The sequence below is a fragment of the Thamnophis sirtalis genome, unplaced genomic scaffold (genome assembly GCF_051295495.1).
Source record: "Thamnophis sirtalis isolate CommonGarterSnake01/CBP01778 unplaced genomic scaffold, rThaSir2_p1.2 scaffold_4, whole genome shotgun sequence".
Classification (NCBI taxonomy): Eukaryota; Metazoa; Chordata; class Lepidosauria; order Squamata; family Natricidae; genus Thamnophis; species Thamnophis sirtalis.
Window position 1 is genome coordinate 25,651,905 of NW_028261384.1, and position 27,401 is coordinate 25,679,305.

Consider the following 27,401-nt stretch of genomic DNA (forward strand, 5'->3'; position numbering starts at 1 on the left):
AAAAGAGCACATTTGTGTTCACAAAAAGAAAAAAAAAGCCATTGTGAACAGTTATTCCAACTGGTTAAACCAAGGTGGTTTTTTTCTTATTCAGCTTAATTGGATCTTGTGGCTCCAAGATTTATATTTTAACAGCTCAAAATTTCAACTACTGTCATGGAGAGTAAACTCTTTTAAGCATTTAAATACTATTCTTAGAACACGTATGTAGGCAGGGAACTGCATGTCACTTCCTGTCCTTTAGCTAGGCATTTAGCCAGTTTTAGAAGTTGACTCCAAATTGCTATATCCTAATTCTCCATTACAGTAAAATCTCAATTTAACTGACGGTTTAGGGGAAGGGAGGGCTTGTTACTTAGGGATGTCTGTTAAATCCAAAAGTATGCCATTAACTACAATTTATTACATTTGTATAATGACCTCTTACACAAATGACAAATAATATAAATATAATGTAATATACATTTAAGAGCCTTGTTCAAATTACTAGGCATTTAAGGCACTTACTTCGGATGCCTAAATGAAAATGTTGTCCATTGCATCTGAAAATCACAAATCATATATACTCTAGAATATATGTGCTAAGTCAAGGCAACAAATGCCTCGAGTAAATTATATACATATGTAAAAATAGAATCTTATGAGAATTTATTTATTATAAGGATTCTGTGAGAGCTTTCTGTCTGCAGTTAGTGAAATAATGAATAGTAGGCCCAGATGGAATAATATGCACATAGTGGTTTAAACAATCATTATTATAATCATTTATTATAAAAACACATATTCACATTTTTTTTTCAATTTGCACGTTTATTCTATACCCATTGTTTTAAATAAAGCAACATTAAAATTCAGTAAATGGTGACGAAGAGACAGACGTAGAAAACAAAGACCAGAGGGCATCTGTATGCTGGTCTTCCCAACTATTTTTCATTAAACTTGAATCTTTGTTCTCTTGCATACTTGAAAACCCCCTAAAATCTAAATTTGCATCACTGGTCTGAAACAATTGTAACATAGCTTGGGTTGATGAGCTTTGTTCATTTGTTTCTTCTAGAACAGGTGGCTTCTCTGCCTGTTGTAAGCATAATTCCATATTTTGTTTCTGATTTCCTTTTTTATTCCATCCTATGGAATGTATGACATTTTTATTGGGTTTTATTTTAGGTGAGCTTTGTATATTAATATCTGTCAACAAAACTGGATCCTTGTTTGCAAGAAAACTATGGGGTGGCTTTTCTGACTCTAAAGCAACTGAAAGTTCTCTTGGAAAATGGCTTGCCACATTACAGTCAACAAATTCTTTGTCAATTGGTAAATGAGTAGCTACTTTCTTCAAACATTTTGCTGGCAGAAGAATTGCATTACTCAATTTTCGTTTTGACTTTAATGTGTTATTTCTTTCACTGTACTCAGATGCTTGGATCTGAGTATGTAGTGAGTTTATATTTGCTGACAATCCCAATGTATTCTGTCTTGATAGTGTTTCACAGTGTTCATAAATTTCTGGCAAGTTTTTCATATATGCTGTACTTTCTTTTGGAAGATGTAGCTGTACTGAATTTGTTGATAAAACTAATTCTTTCAAGTTTAAATTTTTAGGTGTTCTGGTTTTTTCAGTATTGTCATTTAGTTTTCTTGATGTTTCTGAAGAACAGAAGGCGTGAGAAGAACAAACAGAACATGAAGGTTCAGAGGTAAAATGGTTTTGTGTAGACTTAGTATATCCATCTATGTATTCAGAACCTTCTTTCAAGGTTTCCATTGCCATGCTTTCCCGAGAATACCATCTCAATGGAATATCTCGTCTCATCAGTCTTTCTTTCTGTTCGTCTTTTTTTGTTCCAATGAGAGGAGCAAACTGTCCAACATTACATTTGCGCCTAAAATTAAAGAAATTAATATAAGTAAAAATTAAGAACAATTCTTTTACTGTATGAACACGGGGTAAGTAGTAAGTCATTAATGATACAGATCAATTGTCAAAAGGTTACAACAAGTTTGCAATTTACCATAAACTTGGTTGCCTGTGGTAAATAGTATCCTGACAGTATGCACAGGAGAAATTATTTAATTAGCTGCATTCTTTTCTCAAAAAGGAAGTCAAAGCTGTTAAACTGAACTATATTCTTTTGTTTATTGGCATTAAAAGAGCAACAAAAATAGCTTGCCAAATGTGCAATTAGAAATAACACCTATACCTATTCCCCCAATTTCTTGAGCTAAAAACATTAGCAGAGAATTTTTAATAACCTTGCAAATTGCAAAACAAAAAACAAATTACAGAATACATTTTAGAATCAATTTGCTTCAGCCTTAAAAACCCAAAATCCCAAATTATTATTTTCCACATTGTATAATAAATTTCATACGCTAGGAAATCTATGCATAGTTTAAAGGTCATGTAGACTTCTTTCATGTGAAGTAAATATACCTATATATTTCAAAATATTATATTATATTTGAACCATTATATTCATAAATAATAAAGTGCATATTAAAATTCTCTGCTGTCTGACAGTAGCAGAAGGTGTAAAATTATTTTAAACTATATATTAGCAATTTCCCAAATCCGGGGATAAGGAATAGTTGACAAAATATATTAATTTGTGGCTAATGGCTAGATTGATCTTTCTTAATAAAACTAAATATATTAATAATCTTTCTCATCATATTAGCAGAAGTGTTATGTATTTCGCAAATATTATACGCAGAATGCGGGAATTTGGAAAACCTAATAAAATAGATGTGGTCAGTGATAATTTCAAAGTGAGTTTCCTTAAGTTTCAATAGCTGCCCTGTGCTAAAGTTACTGCAAATACAGCAGATTGACTTGAGACAAAAAGGTCAATGCAAATTCTCAAATTTGATTTACTGAGGAAATCAACTCCAATAAATTTTGGCTACTCTTAAACGATTGCAAAAGTATATATCCCATCCATATTATGTATTGAATAATTATTAGCAAAGAAACCATTACACTTAGAATGCTGTTTACTCCTTTATAAATAAAATAAAAATGTCAGACACTATATCTTTTTGTTGTTGTTCCAAGGAAGTTTCTCTGAAAATGGCATGCTGAGTGGTGAGATGATATTTTCCTCCTGCTGACACAACTGCTTTTACTACCAAAGCTAATTCTTTGGGGATGCAGTCCCCCAGGTTTGATGGGGCAAACTAGGAATGATTTAGGACTTTGTATCTACTTGGGAAGAGGAATCTTGATAATTGCAGTTTTCGGTTGGAGCAGCCAGTGTGTTGGTCCCCCATGCTTTCCTGAGTCTCTTTTTTTAAACTTTTTTAAAAAAACTTTTGTATTATGTTTCTTTTAATGTTGTACGCCGCCCTGAGTCCTTGGGAGAAGGGCAGCATATAAATCTAATAAACCTAAACCTCCGTTTTTCTTTCAGCTCTTTGCTTTTTTAAGCTCACCTTGTTTTACCTGAATGTTTACCTTTTCTTTTTCACTTTCAGCTTCAACTGTTAATCAACTGGTTGAATGCTGATTTATTCTTGCTGGATTTGAATATGTAGTTTTTGCATGTTTGCATGTTTTCACTGCTTTATTTTCTGAACCACTTACACTTTCAACTCATGGAAGTTAACAGTGAGGACACACATTTGTGTAGTGAAAGTAATCTGACTTGATTTACATTTACATTGAATTTTTATTAAAAGGATTTTGCATTCCATTAGTTTTTTAAAAAAAAGCTTTGGTCTTATTTCTCTTAACCTCTTGACGGAAACTTCCTTTTTTTCTATTCACTTTTTATTGTGGGAAATATTATCTCAATTTTTTCTTTCGTCATTCTGTCATGTATTTCTATTGTCCTTGAGAGGAACTATTTAGGTTTTGATTTGAAAGCTCAGCTACAAGAGAATTTTGAATTATGTTAAAATGGAAACTACAATTAAGGCTTTTGAATATTATATATCATATATTCCTTACAATGCTCATAAAAAGAGATATAAAAGGCAAGAATCAGATCAATTTAATGTTAAATCCCTTTGGGAAGCCTTTTAAAAATGCTTTTAAACATACAAATTAAAATTAAAAATCTAGAGAGAACAATGGTTTTAAATCAAAGATGGCCCTCAGATACAGATAATGGCAGTTAAACCAATCTTATAATTGGATGGATTGGAATCTAATTTGTTGCTGGCAGATTTGAAGGCGGAGCCTAGTTTAAGAATTATAGGCTGAAAGAGGCATGAATTCAAAGATCTTAGAGATGACAGATCAATGAGTGATAGATTGGATTTTAAGATGATTGATGGAAATTGGGAAATTGATTTATTATATCCAATTAGAAAACAATTTCAAGAGTTGCTGCATTTACACTTGTAGGAAGATTTTTTGAACAACAAATGCTACAAAAATACCTTTGAGGAATGAGATGCAAATGTTGGGAAAGATTCCAGTAAAAAAAACAAAAAACAATTTTTTTAATTATTAAGAATCAATCAAGGATATTTGATCCCGAGATACTGATTATAGTGGTTTATGGCAGATTGGAGGCTGTTGTGGACTTTCTATGAGTTAAATACAATAATAGATTGTTAACAGAGGGCTTTGAAATTTAACTTTGCTATTGGCTTTATCTGTTGGTTGTAGTTTTTTATATAGTAGATAGATGCCAGGTCAAATTGATTGGATAAACAGAGCTGTAAACATTCATAAATTGTGGACCTGTTTTGCAAGGGGGGGGGGGGGGAGAGAATTGTTATTCTTGAAATATATTTATCATTATTCAATGGGGGAGGGGCAAACTAGTTATATGTGGGTTTCTTAAGGACATTTTTCATCTCTTTAGTTTTGTATTTGTATTTGTATTTGTATTTTATTATTTGTATGCCGCCCTTCTCCGGGAGGACTCACGGCGGCGAACAATTCAAGGGGAAAAAAGGGGGAACATAAAAGACAAAATACAGATAATAAAAGTAGACAACAGTCGCACAAACATACATGTCGAGAGGGGAGGGAACTCATCACCCCCAGGCCTGCCGGCAAAGCCAGGTTTTGACGGCTTTTCGGAAGGCCTGGAGAGAGGTGAGGGTCCGAATCCCTGCGGGGAGTTCGTTCCAGAGGGCCGGAGCTGCCACAGAGAAGGCCCTCCCCCGGGTAATAGCCAGGTGGCATTGGCTGGTAGATGGAACCCGGAGGAGGCCAATCCTGTGAGATCTAATGGGTCTGTGGGAGGTAATTGGCAGCAGGCGGTCTCTCAAGTACCCAGATCCAATACCATGAAGGGCTTTATAAGTTACGACTAGCACCTTGAAGCGTATCCGGAGACTGATCGGTAACCAGTGCAGCTCGTGGAGGATAAGTGTAACGTGGGTGTACCGAGGTGCACCCACAATCGCTCGCGCGGCTGCGTTCTGGACGAGTTGAAGTCTCCGAATACTCTTCAAGGGCTGCCCCATGTAGAGCGCATTGCAGTAGTCTTGGTCTTGTACTTTTTTCTCTTTTGGGGGGGGGGGAGTCTGTGTTTTTAAATTTGTGAATAAAATAAATGGTTACTGGATCACTGGGAAAAAAATCACACTCACACACACACACACCTGTGTCTGTGTATCTATATCTGTATGTACCTATTTATAGCAGGTGTATCAAACTGGATTTCTTCAAGGGTCGACCTGGACAGCCTCCTGCAGCACTTTGGTGGCCAAAACGGGCTGCGTGGGGCAGTGTGCAGCTCCCACGTGGCTTACTTTTAACCTGGATAGCCTCTTGCAGCACTTTGCCAGCCAAAATGGGGGGAGGAGGGCAGGGACCCCCCGTTTTGGCTGCCAGAGGCACCATGGCCGATCCTTTGCTATTTCCAGGCTGGCCCTGCAGGCCAGAATTTAGCACCCCTAATCAGGCCTGAAATGACCCGCAGGCCTTGAGTTTGACACCCCTGATCTATAGCTATCTGTCTGTCTGCCTGCAGACTGGCTGAAATTAATATGAAACATAATAGGTGGTTACTGTGTCTCAAACAAATGGATATATGGTTTTTAACAAAGTTTTAAGCAATTTTAAAACAATATATTTATGAGTAAACATAACAACACATTATAAGAGAACCTTTAAAGAACCACAGGGGGAAAGTATCAAGGTATGTTAAGAAACTTTAAGATCTGAAGTAGACCACAACAGAGCTTAGAATTTGAGATCATTCTCATATAGTTCCTTGCTCTGCTTTCAAAGAGTCAAGACATAAAAGGAACTAAGAGAATGAGCACTCCAAATGTCCTGATATTTTTGTAGAAAAAGGATTACCATGTTAAGCTCAATGTACCATTTTTCTACAATGGAGCCATGAAATGTGAAAGTAGCACATAATCACAGCTATTCCTGAGATAGGATCCTCTATCAGTGAAGCCTCTAATCGTTTGTGTAAAGACAAATGTAAGGGAAAAAATAGGTTATTGTTTTCAAATATATAAATGTCTATGAGTGAGTAATTTCACTAGCTTTCCACCCAGTCATTTCTATTTTTGGTCTATATTTTCTATTTTTGATAGAAAAAAAATCCCTTAGATCAGGCAATAAGTTTAGAATGACTTATTCTGAGATTTCTGTCTACCCCAGTGATATACTGCATCACTAGTGATCCAAGAGTCCACATGGGTTGCTATAGTGATGTAAAATGACGATCTGCTCTTCTTTTTTTCATATGCTTTGCTACATTTAGAAAAAGTTGTTTTACCTTTTAACATTTGGTGTGTTTTCTCTCAGTTCTAAAAAGTCACAAGAAAACTTGGAAATAATATCATCCACTACTTGATACTGAGAACTCTTTGCAAATTTCTGATGCTGTTCACTTTCAATATGCTGAAAGAAAGGAAAAACTAGTATCATTTGTATGCAAGTTATTACTTCATGTAGTATTTTTTTTAAAAAAAATTAAAACACACTTTAAAACATACAAAACAAAAAAAAAGAAAATACACACACAGAATATATACTTCTATAGTGCACAAAATTAGACCTAAGTACATGTTTTATTGCTGAGATTTTTTTTGAACAAAAGTGCTAACATTATTCATAGCTTATGTATAACCTAAAATAGCATATTTCACAATAATAAACATTTGGACATGCATATACTAATGTAACCAGGATATATTACCAGTCCTTTTCTTTTTCCAGGGCAAAGCTGTTTAGAGGTATTCAAGCTAGAGCTTGATCTTTCTTTTCTTTCTCTCTCTCTCTCTCCCTTTCTTTCCTTCCTTCCTTTCCTTTTTCCCTCCCCTCCCTCACATCCACCCACCTACCCACACATGCAACTCAAAACCAATACAATGAACAGCCAAGGTATACAATCCATTGACAACTTTCAACAAAAACCACTGATTTGATGTTCTCTATCACATCCAGATCCCCAAGTCTGGTGGCAGGGTTACTTCTTTAAGATCTTACAAAAAGCCAGTAGGGCTTTCATTTTCATAATCCATTTTTCATTAGATAGACACCTATATATACATTTGAAAAATAAATAAATAATCTGTGGGAGGAGGATATTCCAAAACTCTCTGCCCTGCCAGGTAACAGATGGGATGCACATTCAATGTGCCTCTTTGAGATGGGTAGATATAATCAGAGAAAGGCAGTCCCTCAAATATCCCATACTGCTACATTCTGCATTGATATAGCTTCTGGATGCTCTTCAATGGAGTCCCAAGTAAAGAGCATTCCATTCAGGAATTGGGCAAGATACAAGTGACCATGTGTAGAGTCTCCCAGTGCAGGAACAGACAAACTGCACATAATACAACATTGTGGAAAGATGTTCCTAGTCAGCTATCACCTGCTCTTCAAACAGGAGTCACAAATCTAGGAGGCCCCTAATTATGCATGGTTCTCTTTGCAGTAGTGCAACCTTATTCAGAACAAGAGAAAGTAAGTCTCTGGAATCAGCGGACCCTTATACTGTAACAATAACAAGACTTGGGTTTTTTTGGGTTGAGCTGAAGCCATCCAAATCCACACTGGCTCTAAAGCAGTGGTGGGCTCCTGCCTGTTCGCCCTGGTTCAGGAGAACCATATGTTAATTTTCTGAACAGTTTGGCTGTTGGAAGAAATCTTTTCCCACTTTACAGGGCTAATCCTGCAAGGAATGCAGGAAGGAAAGATTCTAGTGTGCCTGTATTTCTAGCCTAATCCTTATCTTAATTGCCGTCCCTGCCGCAGAAACTGCCACTAACAAACTTAATGATTCTTGGCAGTAGCCCAGACTTTCTGTCCGTAGCTGAGCTTCTCCGGAGTTTCCCCCACCCTCCAAGTTTTTTGTTGTACTTTTATTGAACAGCTATTTACAGAAGGGTTGGCATAGCCATAGAAGAAATGGCTGAGAGGCAAGATGCAAGCTTGGCATTCTGTCTGATTTTTAACTTTGTTTGTGGTAAAGCTTGTACTCAGCGAAACAGTTGTTAAACCAGTAGAATCCTACCTCTGGTCTGCTTATTTCATGAATATTAACTTTTTGTAAAGTCTAAATATCTCTTTATTTTGTTTCTCTTTTTGTTTTATTTCCATTTAGTTTTAGTCTACAGTTTCTCCCCTTTTCTACTACCTTTTTAACCCAATCTGGGATGGGCAGTTGTTCTTTTTGCTATTTCTGCTGTAAAGAACAGTGTCCATATTTATATTATTTATCTGGCGTTTTAAGTATGGGAGTATCTGATATATGTAATAGAGAGAAGATCAGTTAATTTTATGAATGAAGTACCAATTTACAAGTATATCACATTCTTGAAAATATGTGAATCTTCAGGCTTGGTTTCAGTTTCATTTCAAAGATAGAAAACCTGTATAGGATTTTTCTTGAATTTATATATTTTTTCTAACTATTTTTCCCTTACACAGGAGTCAACTTTCAAGACAGAAAAATATGCTATGTAATTGATTTCTCCACAGGAATCCAACATGATACAAAATTATAAAAAAACTATTGTTTCGAAGAAAAAGGCAATATAGCAGATTGTTATATTAGAATTTAGCAATATCCACTTTATATAAATAAATAGATAAGATGTACATACTGCATGAAGATCCTCATATTTCTTCATACAGCATTCACAATATCCTTTTCTCCTTTTATGCTTTGGAGGAACCTGATTCGGGCGTTTTTCTCTATCACTATTTGTAGGGTTTCTATTCTCAAGAGAAAATAAACATCTTATTTATATTTTGTAAGACAAGCCAACAGGAACTAGTAAAAATTCTGGCCAATTTTAGTAGCCAGTCATGAATCCAATCCCATTGTGACACATTTCATATTCATTTTCATGTAATTATAAAGAATAAAAAGGAACCTGAATCCTAATTGTGAGGAGAATACAAGAGGTTTTTTAAATCCTTAATGTTTAAAAATAATTGTACTCTTGCTTAGTATGTGTCTGTCAAAGTACAATAACATTGTTAATCTAAAATCACAAACCTCTGCCCAAAATAGTTACTCAGAAAACCATTTTAACGTTCAGTACTGAACATCAAGTAATATATAACATTGACAATATAATGATATAGAATACTTCAATGCATGTTGCACATAAAAAGAACATTTCTGTTTTCTTCATTATTCTAACATAAGATATGGACAAGACTACTATAATTCTATAACAAATATGCAAGGCATATAACCCTACCATATTAAGACTACTAATGAATGTAGACTTCAATTAAAAAACAGTATCTCATTTCTAGTTTCAAAATAGGAAAAAAGATATTAAATATGTAAAACTAGTCTCTAGCACCACCTATCAGTAGGTATAATAAGTTTCTTTCTTAAGAGGAAAAGCATTTGTTGATCCCATTAGAAAATGGGACATATTTTTTCATCTATGCATAGCATTTTATAACTAAGGATTACATCATATGCTATTTTATTTCTATAGTTACAAAATTAAAACATCTAATGCAGTTTGCTATACCTAATCAAAATTACAGATAGTCTTTGCTTACTTGAACACTCATTCAGTGATTGTTAAAATTATGTGGGACTGAAAAGTTGCAATCATTGCAACATTCTCATAATCACATGATCACAAAGTGGTTGGCAGCATCCCGAGGTCACATGATTACCATTTGTGATTTTCATAGCCAGTTTCTAATAAGCAAAGTTAAAAGAACAGGAACTCACGAGTCACAACCCATTAACATTAACAACACGTTATGATTTGTTTATTGACTGTGATCAATGTTTTAACTAAGACACAGTCATGTGACTTCATTTTACAAGAACATCACTTAGCAAAAGAGATGCCGGTTCCAATTGTGGTTGGTGAGGATCACCTGTATAATTTAAGATTACAGTCTAATGGATAATTAGCTTGCAAATATGGAGGGAGGCGGGGAATGTCATATAGCTGCTTAAAAGAAATCAATTATATGGAAACAGTTATTTAGTGATAGAGGTTTACAGAGAGCCCCAAGTCAGATATCAGCTAGGTTTATTAAATTAAAAAATTATAGAGCAAGCCATAGGCTGGTCTTAAATTAGGTAGTAAAACTCAGACCTGCTTCCATATATTTCTGCATAACTAAATTTTGTCATTCACCAATGCATTTTCATCTTATTTATCTTACATTACCTTTGTTTATTGTGAATGTGCTTCTGGCCATGAGCATTTTTCTTTTCTACATCAAATGGGCTGCAAGGCCTTGGATTAGAATAGTTGACAACAGGGAAGCTGGACAGTTGAAGGTAAAATGGTCTATAGCGACTATTAAAAAAAAAGTCAGTTCATTACAAAACATACACATAATCAGAAGGAATGCCTTTTATACTGTATATATTGTACTTCCTTGAAATACTATTTCATCCAATAGTCACTTTTACATCTTTGTTTTTCAAACATGGCAACTTTAAAAAGATATATGTCTAAGTACTATTGCTATATCAACTCTCAAAATTCCCCAGCCAGTATGCTGCTAAGGTTACTGAGTTTGAAAAACATTGCTTTAGAGTAAAATTAAATGAGAAAAATGTGGAAACTTTAATTTGTTGTTTATATCATTCTATATTCTGGACCACAAGCACAGTTATTTTTTTAATCAGAACTGAGCAAGGTATTCCCTCAGTTCCTACCTTTATTTCTAGCAGCATCAAACATTTAATGTGGGCAATTCTGCCAACAATTCCTTATCTCAAGATTTCATTTATTACCCACTATGGATATCATATCTACCCAATTGCATATTTTCTTAGCGTGCAGACCAGAAAAGGCAAGTAGATAAAAGTTACAGGTTCCTCAAAGTGCTGAGTATATACCGACTTTCTAAGATAATACAATGGTTTCTTTGAAATTTTAAATCTAGATTTATCTATATCTAACAGAAAACAGTAGATTGATGTTTTTTCCTAAAAAGCATTTACAACATCTACATCAGAATACTATCTTTGCAGAATACTGCTACAAAGGCAGTACTTGTAAAAATGGTTCTGGTTACAAATAACATCTAGTATAACTATATCAATAAATTAAAATATGCCTGAGAACAAATGTAGCATAGTAGCATATAAAGCATGTGTTCCAATCCCCTTAATTCATTAACATTTAGGTAATTGCATCACGTTATAGGCCAATCTCCTTAAATGGAAAAAAAAAATGAAAGAGATAAAGATGGATTATATCTATTTCTCATATGCCAATTCAAAAATTCATAACTTTGAATAGATCTATTAAAATAAAAATAACAGGCTATTCATGTTAATTTTGAATTGTTCTACAACATTCCATATAAAACATGACTAACTCTGAATTAAACAAAAATTAAAGTTGAATGTAATAATTTATAGTTATCATTGCATAAAATAAAGTCAACAAAGCCAAAGGACATGAGAGTAGAATTTTAATTCATCTAAAAATATCACTTACCACCTTCTGTCCTCTACCTTCAGAAAAGGATTTTTCAGTTTACCTATGTAAAAGAATTTAAACCAAATTATTTGTGCATGTGTGCTTGCCTGCCTATCATCCATCCATCCATCCATCTATCTATTATATGGCAGAAGGGACCTTGGAGGTCTTCTAGTCAAAACTCTTGCTCAGGCAGGAAACCCTTTACTATTTCAGACAAATGGTTGTCCAATTGCTCCAGTGATAGAGCTTCCATAACTTCTGGAAGCAAGTTGTTCCATTGATTAATTGTTCTGTCAGGAAATTTCTCCTTAGTTATAGTTCCTCGCCTTGATTAGGTTTAATCCATTGCTTGTTGTCCTGCCTTCAGGTGCTTTGGAGAATAAGTTAACCCCTCTTTTTTGAGATAGCTCCTTAGATACTGGAACACCGCTGTCATGTCACCATCTACTCCTTCTTTTTATTAAACTAGACATACCCAGTTCCTGAAATCGTTCTTCATGTTGTAGTCTCCAGTCTAATTATCTTTGTTGCTCTTTTCTGTACTTGAGTCTCATCTTTTTTCATATCATGGTGACCAAAATTGGATGCAGTGTGATCTTACCAAAGTATTATAAAGTGGTATTAACACTTCACATGATCATGATTCTATCCTCTGTTAATGCAGCATAAGATTGCATTTGTTTTTTGGGGGGCAATTGCAGCATGTTGCTGGCTCATATTCAAGTGATTGTTTATTAGCACTTAATTACTTCTATTGAGCTAAGTACCACCTATACGAGCAATAGCGAACCTTTTTTGGCTCACGTGCCAAAAGCAAGAGGAGCACAGGGGACGGGAGTCGTGTGCGGGCGTGCCCCACCCATAATGCAATGTGCGACACCCAGCACGCATGCGCACATGACAGGTGCGAACCCCCCCATTTTTTGCATGCTTTTTTCGCCATTCCCAGGCTCCAGAGGTTTTATAGGCGCCTGGGGAGAGGGAAAACAGCCTCCCCTGCCCCCCTCCGGAGCACAAAAAAACAGCCTTACGGGTATGCAGGAAGTTCGGGAACGGACTTCTGGTTTGGTCATAGGGCCGATTTAAGCACTATGGAGCCTTCAGGAGCCTTCACTGAAGTCTAATTTGTCCATTGGGCCATTTTTAGTCCTCCAGAGCGCTCAGGAAAGCCTCCAGAAGGCCCCTGAAGGCTTAAACCGGCACTACAAGCAAATCAGAAGTAACTTACGATTTGCTCGTAGGGTAGTTTTTCATCCTCCAGAGCCTTCAGTGAAGCCTCTGGAAGGCCCCTGAAGGCCAGAAGTCCATTCCTGAACTTCTGCTCTGGAGGCTTCAGGGAAGTTCAGGGCCTCTTGGGGGGGAGGCTGTTTTTGCTCTACCCAGGCTCCTATAAAGTCTCTGGAGCCTGGGGAGGGTGAAAAATGTCCTTTAAAAGAGGCTAAAATCAGGTGGCCAGCACGCGCATGCGCGCTGGTGAACTGACAGGGCAATGCCTCACGTTCCTGACAAATGGCTCCACGTGCCATAGGTTTGCCATCCCGGACCTATACTATACCTGTGCAGTTGGCTTTTCTTGCCTAAATGTAGAACCTTTCTTTTTTGCCACTATATGCTAGCCTTTTCCTTTTTGATCCTTATATACAGGTAAAACCTCTTAAAAAGTAGTACTACTGCCTATCCTGCTACATTTCTGTTCCCAATCTCTGTAAATCATTCTGTACAGAAAGTACATCTTTTTTCAGATAGGTCATTGGTGCCAAGATGTACATCATCATCATAGTTCTTACTATCATTCTTACTATCTTAACAATGTGTCTCTTTTCTCTGCTGGCAGTAGCACCAGGCAAACACCTCACCTGTTACAAAACCTCCAAATCCTTTCCTAAATTGACATCACATCTCTTACAAAATGAATCACCAAGCAGAAGGTGGCTTTTCTTTTTAGACACCTTGCTTATTAAATATATAATCTTTCCGATAACTATATTTTTTCTTTTAATAAAAATGGTAGCAATATTAGTTGTCTTTTGAATACTTACTTTTTACTTTTTGATCTGCAGATCCTCTCTCCTATTTAAGAGAAATAATAATACTATAGTTATGAGATTTGTATAATTTACAAGTAATCATCTATATTCAGCAACTGGCCCTCTAAATAGTTTTAAGTGTGAGTCACCAAACACATAAAAATAATTTTTGGGTTACAACAGCAATTAGAACTGAAATTGCCATTGTTAAGAGATGCAGTCAAAAAGCGTGATACATGGCTGCATTGTTAGTGATTATAATCTAAGCATTCCTGCCATCATAACCCTAAGACAACTTGGGGGAAATATGAGGAAAGAGTACACGGGTATATTCAAATGCAGACAGGCCAAAGGAAGAAGGGTTTATTGTAGTGGGCAAGGCCAGAGCAGAGCAGCTTGTGACTTCCCTGAAGGCTTGCCATTTAATTCACTTGTGGAAGGTCAGTAGAGAAAGTCACAAATGGGGAACACATGATCATGGGGTGCTGCAACCGTCATAAGTGCAACCTGGGTGCCAAACACTGTTATGTGACAAGGAAGATGCTGGGGTAGTCATAACTGTGACTCAATTGTAAGTGCCACTTGTTCAGTAACATTTTAACCTCAAGCTGAATGTATGGTCAGTAAACAAGAACTATCATTCTTATTTGTGATGAAAAATGTTTTTGGTTTAAGTAATCACGTTTTAGGCTCTGGAATATTTAAAGTACACATAAACGAATTGGGAGGATTGAATGTGCAACTACATTTATTTTCTCCATATTTTCTGAAAACAAGTAAATGAAATAAGTTACATTTTTCATTCTGTATCACAACTCAACTTTATTTCTATGCTAATAAAGAAATTCTGGTAGAATTGAGAATTGAGTTTGAACTGCATACTAAAATATCCCTAATTTAATTATAAATTGTTTATTATTCACTATTTTAAATTAAACATCGATTAAACATAGCTTTTTTTTCTAACAATGGTTCTAGGTGGACAAATAAGAATTAAATCAGAAAAACATAAAGATAAAGAAGTATAATGGTATATGGAAATGATATTGAGGCACAAGAGGAAGAAATGCTGCCTAGGGAATGATCAGACAAGAGACAGAGGAGCCTCCAGTGTTTTAACTTTAGAAGAAAGAAACTGAGGAAGGACTTGCCCTAATTGATCAGGCTGTTAACAGAATTAGATCAATTGTTTGTTTTTCTTGTCTGGTTTATCTGGAAGAACTGACATTACTTAAATTAACAATAATATATACCATGTTTCTAGTTTTAAAAATCTAGTATTAATCCATACAGAAAAAATATGCTAAATGAGGAACCCATTATACAGATTAGGATATAAATTTCTTTAACTGAAGTAGAAACAGAAAAGTTTATTTTCTCATGATCTTATTTCAGGAGTGGGCAAACTTTGATAAACAGAGCCCATGTAAAAGATAGCTACTACTGATAAGACAACAATGCAAAGTGAGCAGATTTGTGTCTCGGACACTGATACCAGGATTTTCTGAATTTTGAGTGTGTGTGAAATTTTATTGTTTATGCTGCTGAGCATTCTTTAATGGTTTGCACTAATATTTTTAAATCTTTCCCATTCCAAATACCAAGAGAGATTAATGGAGCTTTATGCTTTCACACATCTATGAGGTCTCAGTCTTCCTCTTGCAAATTATGAATAAATACTAATTAGAAGTTTTAAAGAAGTAATCCCATTTATTGCTTTTTGCTGTCTTTCTTGGAAATTAAGTAGTTTACTTACGACATTGTTGGCTTCTGTGCTTGTTTTCTTAACCAAAAAGAGGTCTTTTTTCTTTTGCTCAATATAGTTCCTAATATCTTTTTTCAAAAAGAAAAGAATAATTAAAATTATTATTTTATGTCATCTAAGTTGCTTAAATGGAATAAGTCTTTTATATGATGGAATAAAATCAGTTTTATTTTAAAAATACTTGCCATCAATGTGAAGTATTTTCACTCCCCAACTCAAGGCATTTGAGAGTATACTACCAGAAGGGATCAATTCCTGTAATATAATTTGAATATTTCTATCATTACATTTGAGCATACAAATATTTAAATACAATTAAAAACTTGAAGTGCAGGTACTCTGTATCCTAAGCCTCTTTCCACCCTATTAATAGAATAAAGTATAAAAGTAAAATTCCATTTATGCCAATCAGTCTTGTGACACTATAGAAATAAGGTTTGCCTAACTTAAGCTTGAATAAACACAGCACTATGCCTTACTAAAAACTATAATATACAGGTAGACCTCAACATACAACCACAAATGGGAAAAATTAAGCGAAATGGTTGTTAAATGAGACACTCACATGTCTGCTTTTCTCGACAACTGCAATCATGGGTTGCAATTAAATGATCTCCTGGGTCATTAAGTAGACGGAATGAAAAAGCTGGGTGCTTGGTAATTATCATAATTTTGGATAGGTGACCAAGGACTTAGATCAAGCAATCAGCCAACTTTGGGAGGAAGGGGGCATGGTGACAATATTATATTGATCAGAAGTAATTTACAGGCCATAAGCACCCTTTCCAAGGCCATCTTAACTTTAAATGGTCATTAAACAATTGGTCATAAATTAGGATAGGAAAAAAATGGCAAACATTTGATTTCATAACAAGCAGTGCCAAAAAAGCTATCCTAAAATTAGATATTTATCCATTAGCAAATTATGTAAATTTCATGTGGAAATAATAAGAGAAGAAATCTAATTTGAGATGAAATAATGTTATTAAGTGACATATACCTGATCCTTGATTGCCTTTTCCACTAAAGATTTTCCTCTACTCATGCGCACCTATATTGAAGAAGAAATAAAGAGTATATATGGGTTACAGCTGTTACTCCACACAGGGTTATTTCAAATAGTTACTTAGTGAAGTTTATTACTTTGAATTTTTTAAAGGTTTACAAAATTATTTAGGTTAGCATGATATTAAAGTTAGTAAATTAAAATTAATAAATTAGTGATATCAAATCTGATGTATTGGTTAAGGAATCATGCCAGAAACAATGACTTTTAGTCCTTCCTTAGGCATAAAGCTAGCTGTGTGACCTTGAGTAGTTACTTTGTCTTAGTCCTAGCAAAGGGGACAATAAAAAACTATTTCTGAAAAAATTGCCGAGAAAACTGCTGGGACTTATCCTGGAAATGTTCAAGAATAGGGCATGACTGAATGGGGAGAAAAGATTAGTAAGGTTAGCTATCTATGTATGAGTACACATAATCACCTTATTTGTGATTATTTTTAATTTGATGTCTGCTAGCTAAACTACTGTATTTCTATTACCAAAATGGAAACTTATCTTAAAAAGACTGAACAGTAATTATATTTAAAAAATAAACAAAAACACAAATTACTATCTGAATATATAAGCAATGGTACAAAACATCTGCATGTAATGTTCACTGATTTGACTATCGTTTTAACTCAGCCAGCAGAAATGAATTATGGATAAATTAAATGTCTATGGAGATTCTCTGTCATCCAGGTCGTGGTTGTCCCAAAGGTGCTTTTTTTCAAGAGGCAACTGAACTTTCTGATTTTTCTTTGAAGACATTTCACTTTTCATCCAAGAAGCTTCTTCAGCTCTGTCTGGGTGGTGGGGAATGGAAGGATTTACCATATACTCCTTGCAAACAGTTGGTCATTTGCATTCTTTTAGCATGTTATTAAGGTCACCTGGAGTTTTATCTGTGTCATCAGGATCACCTGAATGGTGCAAATTGTTCAATTTTGACATAAAAGAGGGGTTGAAGAGGCCATTTATGTCAAAATTGAACATACTCTCTCAACAGGGGGAGTCATGTATCTCCATCATCTACGAACACAGTCCTTTCAGCCTTCCAAGAAGGTTCCACACCAACTTGCACAACTCAGGTGACCCTCTGATGACACAGAAAAACCTCTAGGTGACCTTAATGACCCACTAAAAGAATGCAAATGACTAGCTGTCTGCAAGAAGCATAAATCCTTCCATTCCCCACCATCCAGTCACAGCTGAAGAAGCTTTTTGGTCTTCAAAGAAAAACCAGAAAGTCCACTTGCCTCTTAAAAAAAGCACCTTTAAAATATGGACAATTAGTTAACACTGATATAGATTACTGTCTTTTTTATATAGTGAAACATTTATATTTTAATACAACTATTAGGGTGAGGATAAATTTATATGCATTTCTTATGGAAGTAATATTCAGTATATTGTTTAATTTTTACATACAGTTGGTGATGCCTTATTTGTCAACCACAGTTTTTTTAAAGATAGCTATTTCAGTGTACACTGATGTTTGTCTCTTGATAAGAACTGATAATGTTTAAGAAGTTAATCAATTATTGCTCTAAGGAACAACTACAAATGAGTTACGCCTATAGTAAAGATAGCAAAGTTATAAATTTGAGGTAATGTTTGAAAACATTTAAATAGTCTTTTGGATGGGCTGCTTTAGAACAGTTTAGAAATTTACAATACTTTGTAAAACATTATCTTGAAAGGCTCACACAGTATATATGTCAAAATTGTAATCACTGAAACTATCGAGACATTTATAATTTTTTATCAAATGAAAGGAAAGTTAGCACACCCAAAATTGTTGTTCTATGGGAAAATTATCTTGCAAATGCTATTTGGAGAAGGAATTTGATGGTGTAATGCCCATTATCCAAGATTTTTACAAGGCATATAAATAAGTTCTGCAAAAAAAATATCTGGAGCTTCTTAAAAGTACTTAGGCTTTTCTTCTATGAACTAAACTGGTTTTACCTTCAATGAAAATTTATAATGGAAAGGTTCTGCTTAGTTTTGCAAATTTACTTCTCCCAAAATTCAAAGCAACACTTAAGTTTGTTAATTCCACAAACTGATTGGAATTATGTGATATGAATTGATGGGTAAGTATTAACTCTCAAATACAACTTTATCTTTGGTGCTGCAAGAATTAATTTAAAGTTTGGAAATTAAGAATGATTCATTCTACTTTGAGATTACTCAACTCTTAGTAGGCCACAATATTAAAAAATGTCCACCTACTATTCAAAGCACGGTGGCTCAAATTAAACCTCCCAGATTGTATACCAGTTTCAATGAAGATGTATGATCCCCTTGTAGAGATGGAAAGTATCCAGAGTCAAAAGACCCAACCAAACAGTTTCTTGGTTTTGTCAGGATTTAGCCTGTCTTTTTCTCCCCATTGTCATACTGATAACTCAGCAGCATAGTAATATAGTAAATTGATATGGTCCATAAAATAGATAAGTTAATAAAATCTTCTACAAACCTCACAAACATTCAAAGTTCAATACAGGTAGTCCTTGATCTATGACCATAATGGAACCTGTCCATTACAGTCACAAGTCATAACAGCCATTAAGTGAGATGGCATCACTTAGCAGGGGTGCTCTCCCTAATGGAATTCTTAAATGATTGTGCGGATTGTTAATTAGAGCATAGGATGCCTCAGGGGTAAGGAAAACCCTGGGAATCCCACCACCCAGCTGGGTCCAAAAAGCAGGCATACAAGCAGCAAAAAGCATTGCAAAACCAAAAACAGCCCACCGGGGAGGGTGTGTGTGTTAGGGTGACTTGCCTTGCTGAGTGATTAGAAAGTTAAAGAGCAGAGGAAAAGAGTGAAAAACAGAAAGAAAATACTTTTCCAATGAGGGCGCAGCATATCCAGCAAAAGCAAAAGAAAGATCCTAAAGAGAGTCCGGACCAGCAGCAAAAAGTTTGGAAACCTTTGGAAAGCTTTCTGCTGTTTGTCTGACTCTTTAGTTTCTGCTGCAACTGTTTGGTGTATGTGCTATACTCCCAATAACTTTGCAGAGTATTTTTTTCTCCACTCAAACAATCCACCGAAGGATTTTCTTTGCTTCATTCATTAAGCCCTCCTTTAAAAACCAACAAACCTAAACCACCTTTCTTTACTCTTCAGCCTGTCCCATGCCAGTCACTGATAAAGGTAATTCACTTATAGATTTTGTCACTCTCTTTCCTGGTGCACATATTGTAATAAGTTTAGCTAATTAAGCGGCTAAGGAGATTAAGACTGGAGGGCAAAGGTGACAATTTAGATTTAGTACCTAATTTTGGGGGGGAGAATGAGAAAGATCAAATGGTATATTTTTCAATCTAAGATAGGAAGTCTGTTCCTTCCAGCTTTCTTTTTTTTAATTGCAAAAATGTGAGTTTGTGGAGGTTGGAAAGTAAGGGAAAGATTTGGGGAAGCTCAACCCAGAGCTGCTGCCTTTGCATGCAAGGGGGTGGCTCCCCCAAAACCTACCAAGAGGCAGGAGAGGCCTGCAGTCTCCCAACTGCCTGCCAATTATTCTGGAAGCAGCTGCCATTTCTACAAGGAATTTTCACGTTTGAAATGGCAGCTGCTTCTGGGAGACAGCCTTACAGCCCAGGGATGAGTGGCTTTCCCAAGATGAAGACCAGTAATCTTTAAAAGGTGAGTGTGTGAGTGGAGAGAAGATCCAAGGCTTATGGGAAACCAGCAGGGAATTAGATGGACAAGGATGCTGCAGCATCCTTCGGTCAGTAGTAAGGATGAATGACCACAAGGATGCTGTAATAGATGTAACTTTGAAACAGGATCATAACTAGTTTTGGGGAATCTTTGTGACTTCAACCTAATACTAAGTGACCGGTCATATCTTGAGGACTACCTATATCACAAAGTATGCCTTCAGAAATGATTAAGTATTAGCAAATTCCTGTAATACTAAAAGATCCTACTCTTGTTGTCGTTCTCAGATTGAAAATTTATTACTGATAATCTTCTCTATTATGTAATATATTTGTCTATCCATACAATGCAAAGCAAAACTCTATACACAGCAAAATTTGGATAAAGAAAATATGTTTTCTTTTATCTAATTTTAAAAATGTCTTGAGCATAGCTACACTAAAGATTAATATAGATCTTATGGAAGTAAAATGATAGAGTAGCTATGTGGCAATTGTTGAATTTTGTTTTAATCTTATATACACATACACAATTAAAGTTTGTGCTACTCTTATACAAATATATGCTGTGTTTAGAGTAGTATGTATAAAATAAAACAATGCAATAGAAGTAATTTGGTTAAAGACTTCTGAAAAATTATTTTAATGATAAAGAATAAAGCCTGAATTATATCACAGAATAAAATACTACAATGTTTTAGCCCTGTGATGGCGAACCTATGGCACGCGTGCCACATGGAATCATTTATAGGGCACGTGAAGAGTTGTCAGCTCCAGTGTGCATGCTGGAGAAAGAAAAACAGGTCCATCACATGGCAAAAGTGTGGGGAGGGTGGTGGTCGCATGCAGGGGGATGGGTCACACTTGCATGCATGGGAGGGGGTCACACACATAGAATTTTGGGTGATCCCCCTGCACTCTCCCCATTTTGCCACGCGGTGGTAAAAAGGTTAGCCATTACTGTTTTAGCCTTATAGGTGCCATTAAATTAATGACTTACAAAATGTAAATGTATTGCCACTGTCTATGCTGACTAGAGTCCTAGTTCAGCATTATCTGGTGGGCTACAAGTTTCCCAGAGTATTTTCATGAAACCATTCTCAGCTCAAGGAACTGCCTGAAGTTTGACTAGCTTTAAAATATATAGAAAATTATGCAGAACTTGCTTTACTTAACATGCAGCATTTGTGCAGCATTTGTAGAGAGTAAAGGAAGAAGTAAGAATGAAACTTACCGTGTCCATCAGCTTAAATGTACTACCATCAGTCCTGTCTCTTCTGCTGCTTGGATGAGGTGAAGTGTTTCCAACATTACATACAGATTCTGGGCTTGGGACTGGAGATACTTGTCCAAGGGCTGCAAATTTTGCTTCTTTTTTATTAGAGATCAAGTAATTAATATCTTTGCTGAGGAATCCTTCAACTCTCTAATTGTAAAAAAAGAAAAATATTATTTTGGAATGGGAACACTTATACAAATATTTGAGTAATACTGCTTACTTCACAGAATCTCTAATTCTCATTCATTGACTGTAAGCAGCCGGATTGGGAGAAGGGTTGTTGGGATAACATTGCTATACAAAAAGTGTATTTCAAATCATAAATATTTCATAAAATCAATGTAGATCAGGAGTGTGACATTCAAGGCCCAGGGGCTAGATCGGGGTGGTTAGATATGACTCACGGCGCTGCCCTCGAAACAGCGAAGGACAAGCCAAGCTCTGGTGCCAAAGCTCCGTTTTCACTAGCAGAGGGTTGAAGAAAGCCGTTACAGCCAAAAATGGAGCTCAGGAGCCCATTTTTGCTGGCAGAGCGCTTGGGCTAACACAGATGCCCCTGACACAAATGACTTTGAGCTGGCCATGTCCCCCCCCCCCCCCGAGGTCAAAGACAACCCTGATGCCACCCTCAATGAAATCGAGTTTGACACCTTTGATATAGATCATGCAATATAGGTTGGGATAGTTATATAAAATACCATAAACATATTTATAATATGCAACATAGGACTGGAATTTCCATCATTAAGCAATGCAGTTGTAAAGAAAAACATTACATTACACATTCTGTTATTGTCATTAACTATGAATCATGAGTCATTAATTACTTATTCCAATTCAAGCCATGTTGAGCTTCCTTCCTAATCTGAAGCTTGGTAAGATAAGGGAATTCCTCGTCTTCAACTCCTGCTACCCATCTCCATCATATCTCTAACCCCTCGCCCAAACTATCTTACAGAGCAAAGCAGGCCCAATAGTGTGTTGCTCGGCAGTTATCTTTCATGCCACTGCATGGGGGCTTCTTGGTGTGTCATGATTCTCCGGCTGTAAGAAGTCTCTGAGTTACACATGGCAAATAGCGATCACTTCGGGAAGCCCCAACAGCATGGCATGAAAAAAATTGCCAACTAGTATGGTACAAAGCCTAGCAACGCAACACAAAGTCTCTTGTCCCAGGAAGTCTCAGCTGCCCTCAGCTCTGATATAATAATTTTATAGAAAATTTTGGAGAAATGGCAATTTTTTTAATAAAAAAAATCCTAACCATGTAGCATTAAATGTAGCTGAACGGTTGTAAAATTTTTGGGAGAAATGCTTAGTAATTCAGTCTTAGCAAGAATATAACATACATAAACTGAATCTGCATTATTCCTTTTCTTTTCTATCTTAAAGCAAAACATTTATATTGACTTACCCCTCCTAGTTCCTTAAGATCTTTTGCAATTTTATCACAGAGGGTGTTAGATGGAATATCAAGATAGAACACTTTCCCAGTAAGTGGTTTGCATTTTGGTTTATCAGGCTTTGTAGAATCTTTCTTTATACTTTTTAGGGGAGAGTTGCTTCTTTCCCTTCTTTCTTGCATGTCACCTGCAATCAAAGTGAAGAATTTGATCCTTATCAGAAACTTATCTGTTTAATCCTTAAAGCCTCTTTTGAAGCAAAAGAGGATTATTGAAAAGTATGTGTAGGTATTTGAGCCTTAATATTTGAGGTATTAAGACCCGGAAAAATATTAGGTATGTTTGCCACCTTGAGTTATAAATAAATAATATGCAAATAGCAATAGCACTTAAACTTATATACCACTTCACAGTGCTTTATAGCCCTCTCTAAGCGGTTTACAGAGTCAGCCTATTGCCCCCAACAATCTCCTTATACCTCTATCACCTCTCCAAAATATGTATTGGAGGGTCAGCAATTGTCCATGATAAATTTGGACAATACAGACTGGAAATAGTTTGACTGAAGAGGGTCTGAATGCAGCTTTTTTTTGTGCAGCGGCCCTCTTCAGAAGGGCCAGGACACACTGCAGCACCACAGCACTAAGAAAAGCAGACGAGAAAGAGCTGCTTAACATCTTTATCCACAATGGCTTTAGTAAAAACTTTGTATTCTGACACACGTTAGCCAAACCAAAACATACCACACAACCAACCACTACCCCAAAATTAAAAAGGATGTCTGAAATGGCAGCCAAAATTCTCCAACCTCTAGGGATAACAAGAATGCACAAAACCACAGCCACACTCTGCCAGGGATTATCCAGAACTAAAGACAAGATACAGAAGGATGAAATAAACATTGTAATTTACAAAATCAGCTTTAACAATTGCAACCAATTCCATGTGGGACAAACATTGCATCAACTGAAAATCAGAATCCATAAACACCATCTGGCAATCAATCGCCAATCCCAAATCCTTCATCCCTATTCACACTGACAAAGAATGGAGCAATGCAAGACTCATCAGCCACATTATCACCCGCCATGCATGCAAATTTATCAAAGCCTGGCACTTCATAAGCAATTCCATCAATGGGACACAATAGACACCTACCACCAGCCTATGAGCTCTGAGAATTCAAATCACACAACCATCAATAGCACCAACCCTCAAACAACTCGCACAACTCCACCACCAGCACTTTACCTCCCAAGGACCCTCACCTGACCTTTCCATCACAAGACCCCCACCTTACGTGAGCCTCCCATTACAAGACCTTCTGACCACACAAAGAACACACACTCTTGACATTCCCTAAATTCTACTGAAGTTGTTGCCTAACTTGGTAATGAAATGTTCAGAAACCAACCCACCAGCTCTGAGAACGAACCTTCACCGTCAACCTACACCGAGATACAAATATTCACCACTATCACAAACTAGTTCAGCTACACAGAACCTGTTCAAAAATATAAACTTCAAATTAGAAAATGAATTTTTGTCACATTCAGAATTGCCTCAAAAGTCCTCTCTTTACTCTGTTTGTCTTTGTTTTATCCTCCACCCATTGGTATCAAAGTTCCTCACTTCTTCCCTGGATCAGGCAACGCCATTTTTTCCAATTTCTTACCACATTGAAATTTCTAGTATTTCCTAAATTTACTTTCTAAAAACAATAAATATTGCAAAACTTTGTATTCAACTGTTTTGAAACTCATCAAATTTGGTCCTCAGCATATTTTAACCCAAAAAACTTTTCTCAGTACTCATCGCACCAGTTAGAACTTGTCAGTTTTCTGCCTTGTGACTCACTACATTATTCCTTGTGGGGAAAATGTGTTTGGTACTCATCATTTTTGGTACTTATTGTGCCTCCCAGAACCAATTAACAATGAGTATTGAGGTATCATTACATGTCAGGTTTTTTTTGGAAAGATATTATTTTTCTTAATATTTAATTAGAAGTATCAAAAGTGTGAATGACAGAAAGAGACATGTCCACAAACATGTTTCAGTGGATGCAGAAAAAAAACCCTATACTCAAAATTACTAGCCAATATAATTCATATTCCTTCACAATCCCACTTTTAAATATCAGTTTTGCTTGTAGACCATACATAGAGCATATTCCAACATGTAGCGTTATCAAGAGATCACACTTATAAAATGAATAGAGATAATAGATTTGAAACTCAAAGGTTTCAGTTTGCTGGATTTAGACTGTAGTCCTAATCAGGAAAATATTTAGATTGTAGCCCTAATTAGGAAGATGAAATCAAGAAAATTCCATTTCAAGTAAACGAAAAACATTCCAAGACAAAGAAAAGCAATCCTATAAACATATATATGCTTAATTTCATTACAACCAAGTGGTCAATTGTCAGTTTATCATCTCCTCAGGGACTGATTTCCCCAGAAACTGTTGTTATTCTAAATGTTTTAACAATCAATTCTTAATAAACTATACAAGGTGGTCTCACTCACCATTTATTATATAAATTACATTAAAACTGGTGCCATTTTTTCTAAACATTATTTGTTTGATGCCCTTTGAAACATTCCTAGGTACAATAACATTTTTTCTGAAAAGAATAAATAAAATATATAATTGGTCTATGGGGCCTGACTTCAAGTATACTATTAGGCTGAGGCTATATTAGCCTCAGAAAGATTTTCAGTACTGGTTTTAAAATCACCCTTATGCAGAGAAAGATATTTCAAAATTACAACTGGGTTACTTTAAGTTATTGCTTATTATTTTAAATAAATAATGTCACCCAATATAAATAACAAATAAATAAATTTAAATAAATTACAGACAACCAACTTCATTATGATTATCCATTGCCTACGTATCTAATACTTACCTACTTGTGTATTTAAAGCATATCTTTTTTAAAGCGAAAACACTGACTCTTTTTGGCACAGTACTCCAAGTCAATAAAATAATTCAGCTAATACTGCACAGAATAAGCCGGGGTGGGGGAGGGGTGAAAATTCAGGAGGACATCAGAAATACCAAAAATCAGAAACTTTAGCTATTTTTCTGACCCAGACACCCCCTTCAACTTATCAAGGGGAATTTTAGCGCTCTCAATTTCGCAAAGAAAAGAAAGAAAAGCCAATCTGAACCCAAAAAGTTTTTTTCGGGCCTTTTCGGAGGGAAAACAAATCAAATCACTTCTCGAGTCACGATCGCCACACAGAAGGCAAAATGAAGACTTACAGGGAAACTGTCCTTTGCTGCCGCTTTTCAAACCACCCGGTTTCATTTTGCTGGGAAGTCACATTTTCTGCACCCTCATCTCCCCACGACGGTTACGATCTACAAGGAAAGAGCGCAGAACAATTAAAATGCCCCAAAATTCTTTCTTTTTTAAAAAAACCAATTAAAGCTGAGGGGCGGGTTCCGGGTGCGCTTCCTGCAGCTAACGGCTTCCTCCCAAGGTTTCTGCCTCCCTCCCTCCATTCACGAGGCGGAATTTGCAATCTTCCTCCCGTACCCGTCGCCCCGCCGCTGCCCGGCCCCGTCCACTCCCCCACCCCCGAAGGGACGGTTGGTGTTTGAAATGTACATTCCCGCCGCTCGAACCGATCCCCGGGCCTCGGCTCACCCCAACCCAGAAGATCCCATGGGGCTGGTGACGGTCGCTGTTCAGGATCTACTGCGCCAGTCGGCCATCGCGCTTTTTTTTTGTCAGCCGCGCTTTCCCGCCTTTGCTCATCCGGGCCTACCAGGCACTGTCGGCGCTGGCTTTGCCTCCCTGGTTGGGCTGAGCTAGGGCAGAGGCGGCGCCACACAACAAGGAGGAGCAGAGCTGACAGGGCAAAAGCATCCCTTTTTTTCCTCCTCCTCCTCCTCCTTCGGGGCGCTGTGAGAGGAAAGTGGCTAGCCGTGATCTTCTCCCCCGCCCTTCACCTCTTCGGTAAATGGCCATTGAAGAGGCAAGGAGCACGGACACGTGCCGATCTTCTCGCTAAAAGAGCGGTTTCCCCCTAAACATGTGGTTGTTGAAAGTTACCTTGTGAGGTGAAAAAAGGGTGCTCCTCTTCTGGCGGCCTCGGTAGAAGTCCTAAATGTTAAGAGGGCACGATGCCTTTTTAAAAGCGGGGAGGGCGGGGAGGAAGAGATAATCCTCAAGAGATACGGAGAATGAGTCTCCTATGGGAAAAGAGGCGTTGATTGAATTGGCATTAGCTTTTGTTATGTTAAAGACCCGGGTGAATTCCTTGCAAGATAAGAAGAGGGACCATCTCAGAAGGTACAAATAAAAGAATATTTGTAGCTCAGGGTTGAAACAAAATACCTC

At 36.4% G+C, this 27,401-nt stretch overlaps 1 protein-coding gene across 3 annotated transcripts; it reads right to left on the reverse strand.

The window, feature by feature from the left end:
• Positions 1 to 27,253, reverse strand: DBF4 (DBF4-CDC7 kinase regulatory subunit). 3 transcript variants are annotated; one of them, XM_087712639.1, is made up of 13 exons: positions 27,114 to 27,253; positions 26,318 to 26,416; positions 23,058 to 23,233; positions 21,599 to 21,790; positions 16,646 to 16,696; positions 15,831 to 15,900; positions 15,637 to 15,713; positions 13,893 to 13,923; positions 11,869 to 11,911; positions 10,582 to 10,713; positions 9,031 to 9,142; positions 6,696 to 6,820; positions 1 to 1,883 (listed from the first exon to the last, which is right to left on the reverse strand). In XM_087712639.1, the coding sequence occupies exons 2-13, from the start codon at positions 26,361 to 26,363 to the stop codon at positions 845 to 847; spliced, it is 2,094 nt and encodes a 697-aa protein (XP_087568765.1). In that variant the 5' UTR covers positions 26,364 to 26,416; positions 27,114 to 27,253; the 3' UTR covers positions 1 to 844. The 3 variants fall into 3 exon arrangements, with proteins under 3 accessions (XP_087568765.1, XP_013927880.1, XP_087568767.1); XM_014072405.2 differs by lacking the exon at positions 27,114 to 27,253 and adding an exon at positions 26,706 to 26,834; XM_087712641.1 differs by lacking the exons at positions 23,058 to 23,233; positions 27,114 to 27,253 and adding an exon at positions 26,706 to 26,828 and having other exon boundaries at positions 4 to 1,883.
• Positions 27,254 to 27,401: the final 148 nt, after the last annotated feature.

Excerpts from the sequence above, each read along its gene's own strand:
- DBF4 (XM_087712639.1), bottom strand. The coding sequence starts at position 26,363 with ATGAAACCGGGTGGTTTGAAAAGCGGCAGCAAAGGACAGTTTCCCT. Across the intron at positions 15,901-16,645 it reads AAAAGGCAATCAAGGATCAG|GAATTGATCCCTTCTGGTAG; the intron begins GTATATGTCACT and ends ATTATATTACAG. Across the intron at positions 15,714-15,830 it reads GAAAATACTTCACATTGATG|ATATTAGGAACTATATTGAG; the intron begins GCAAGTATTTTT and ends TTTTGAAAAAAG.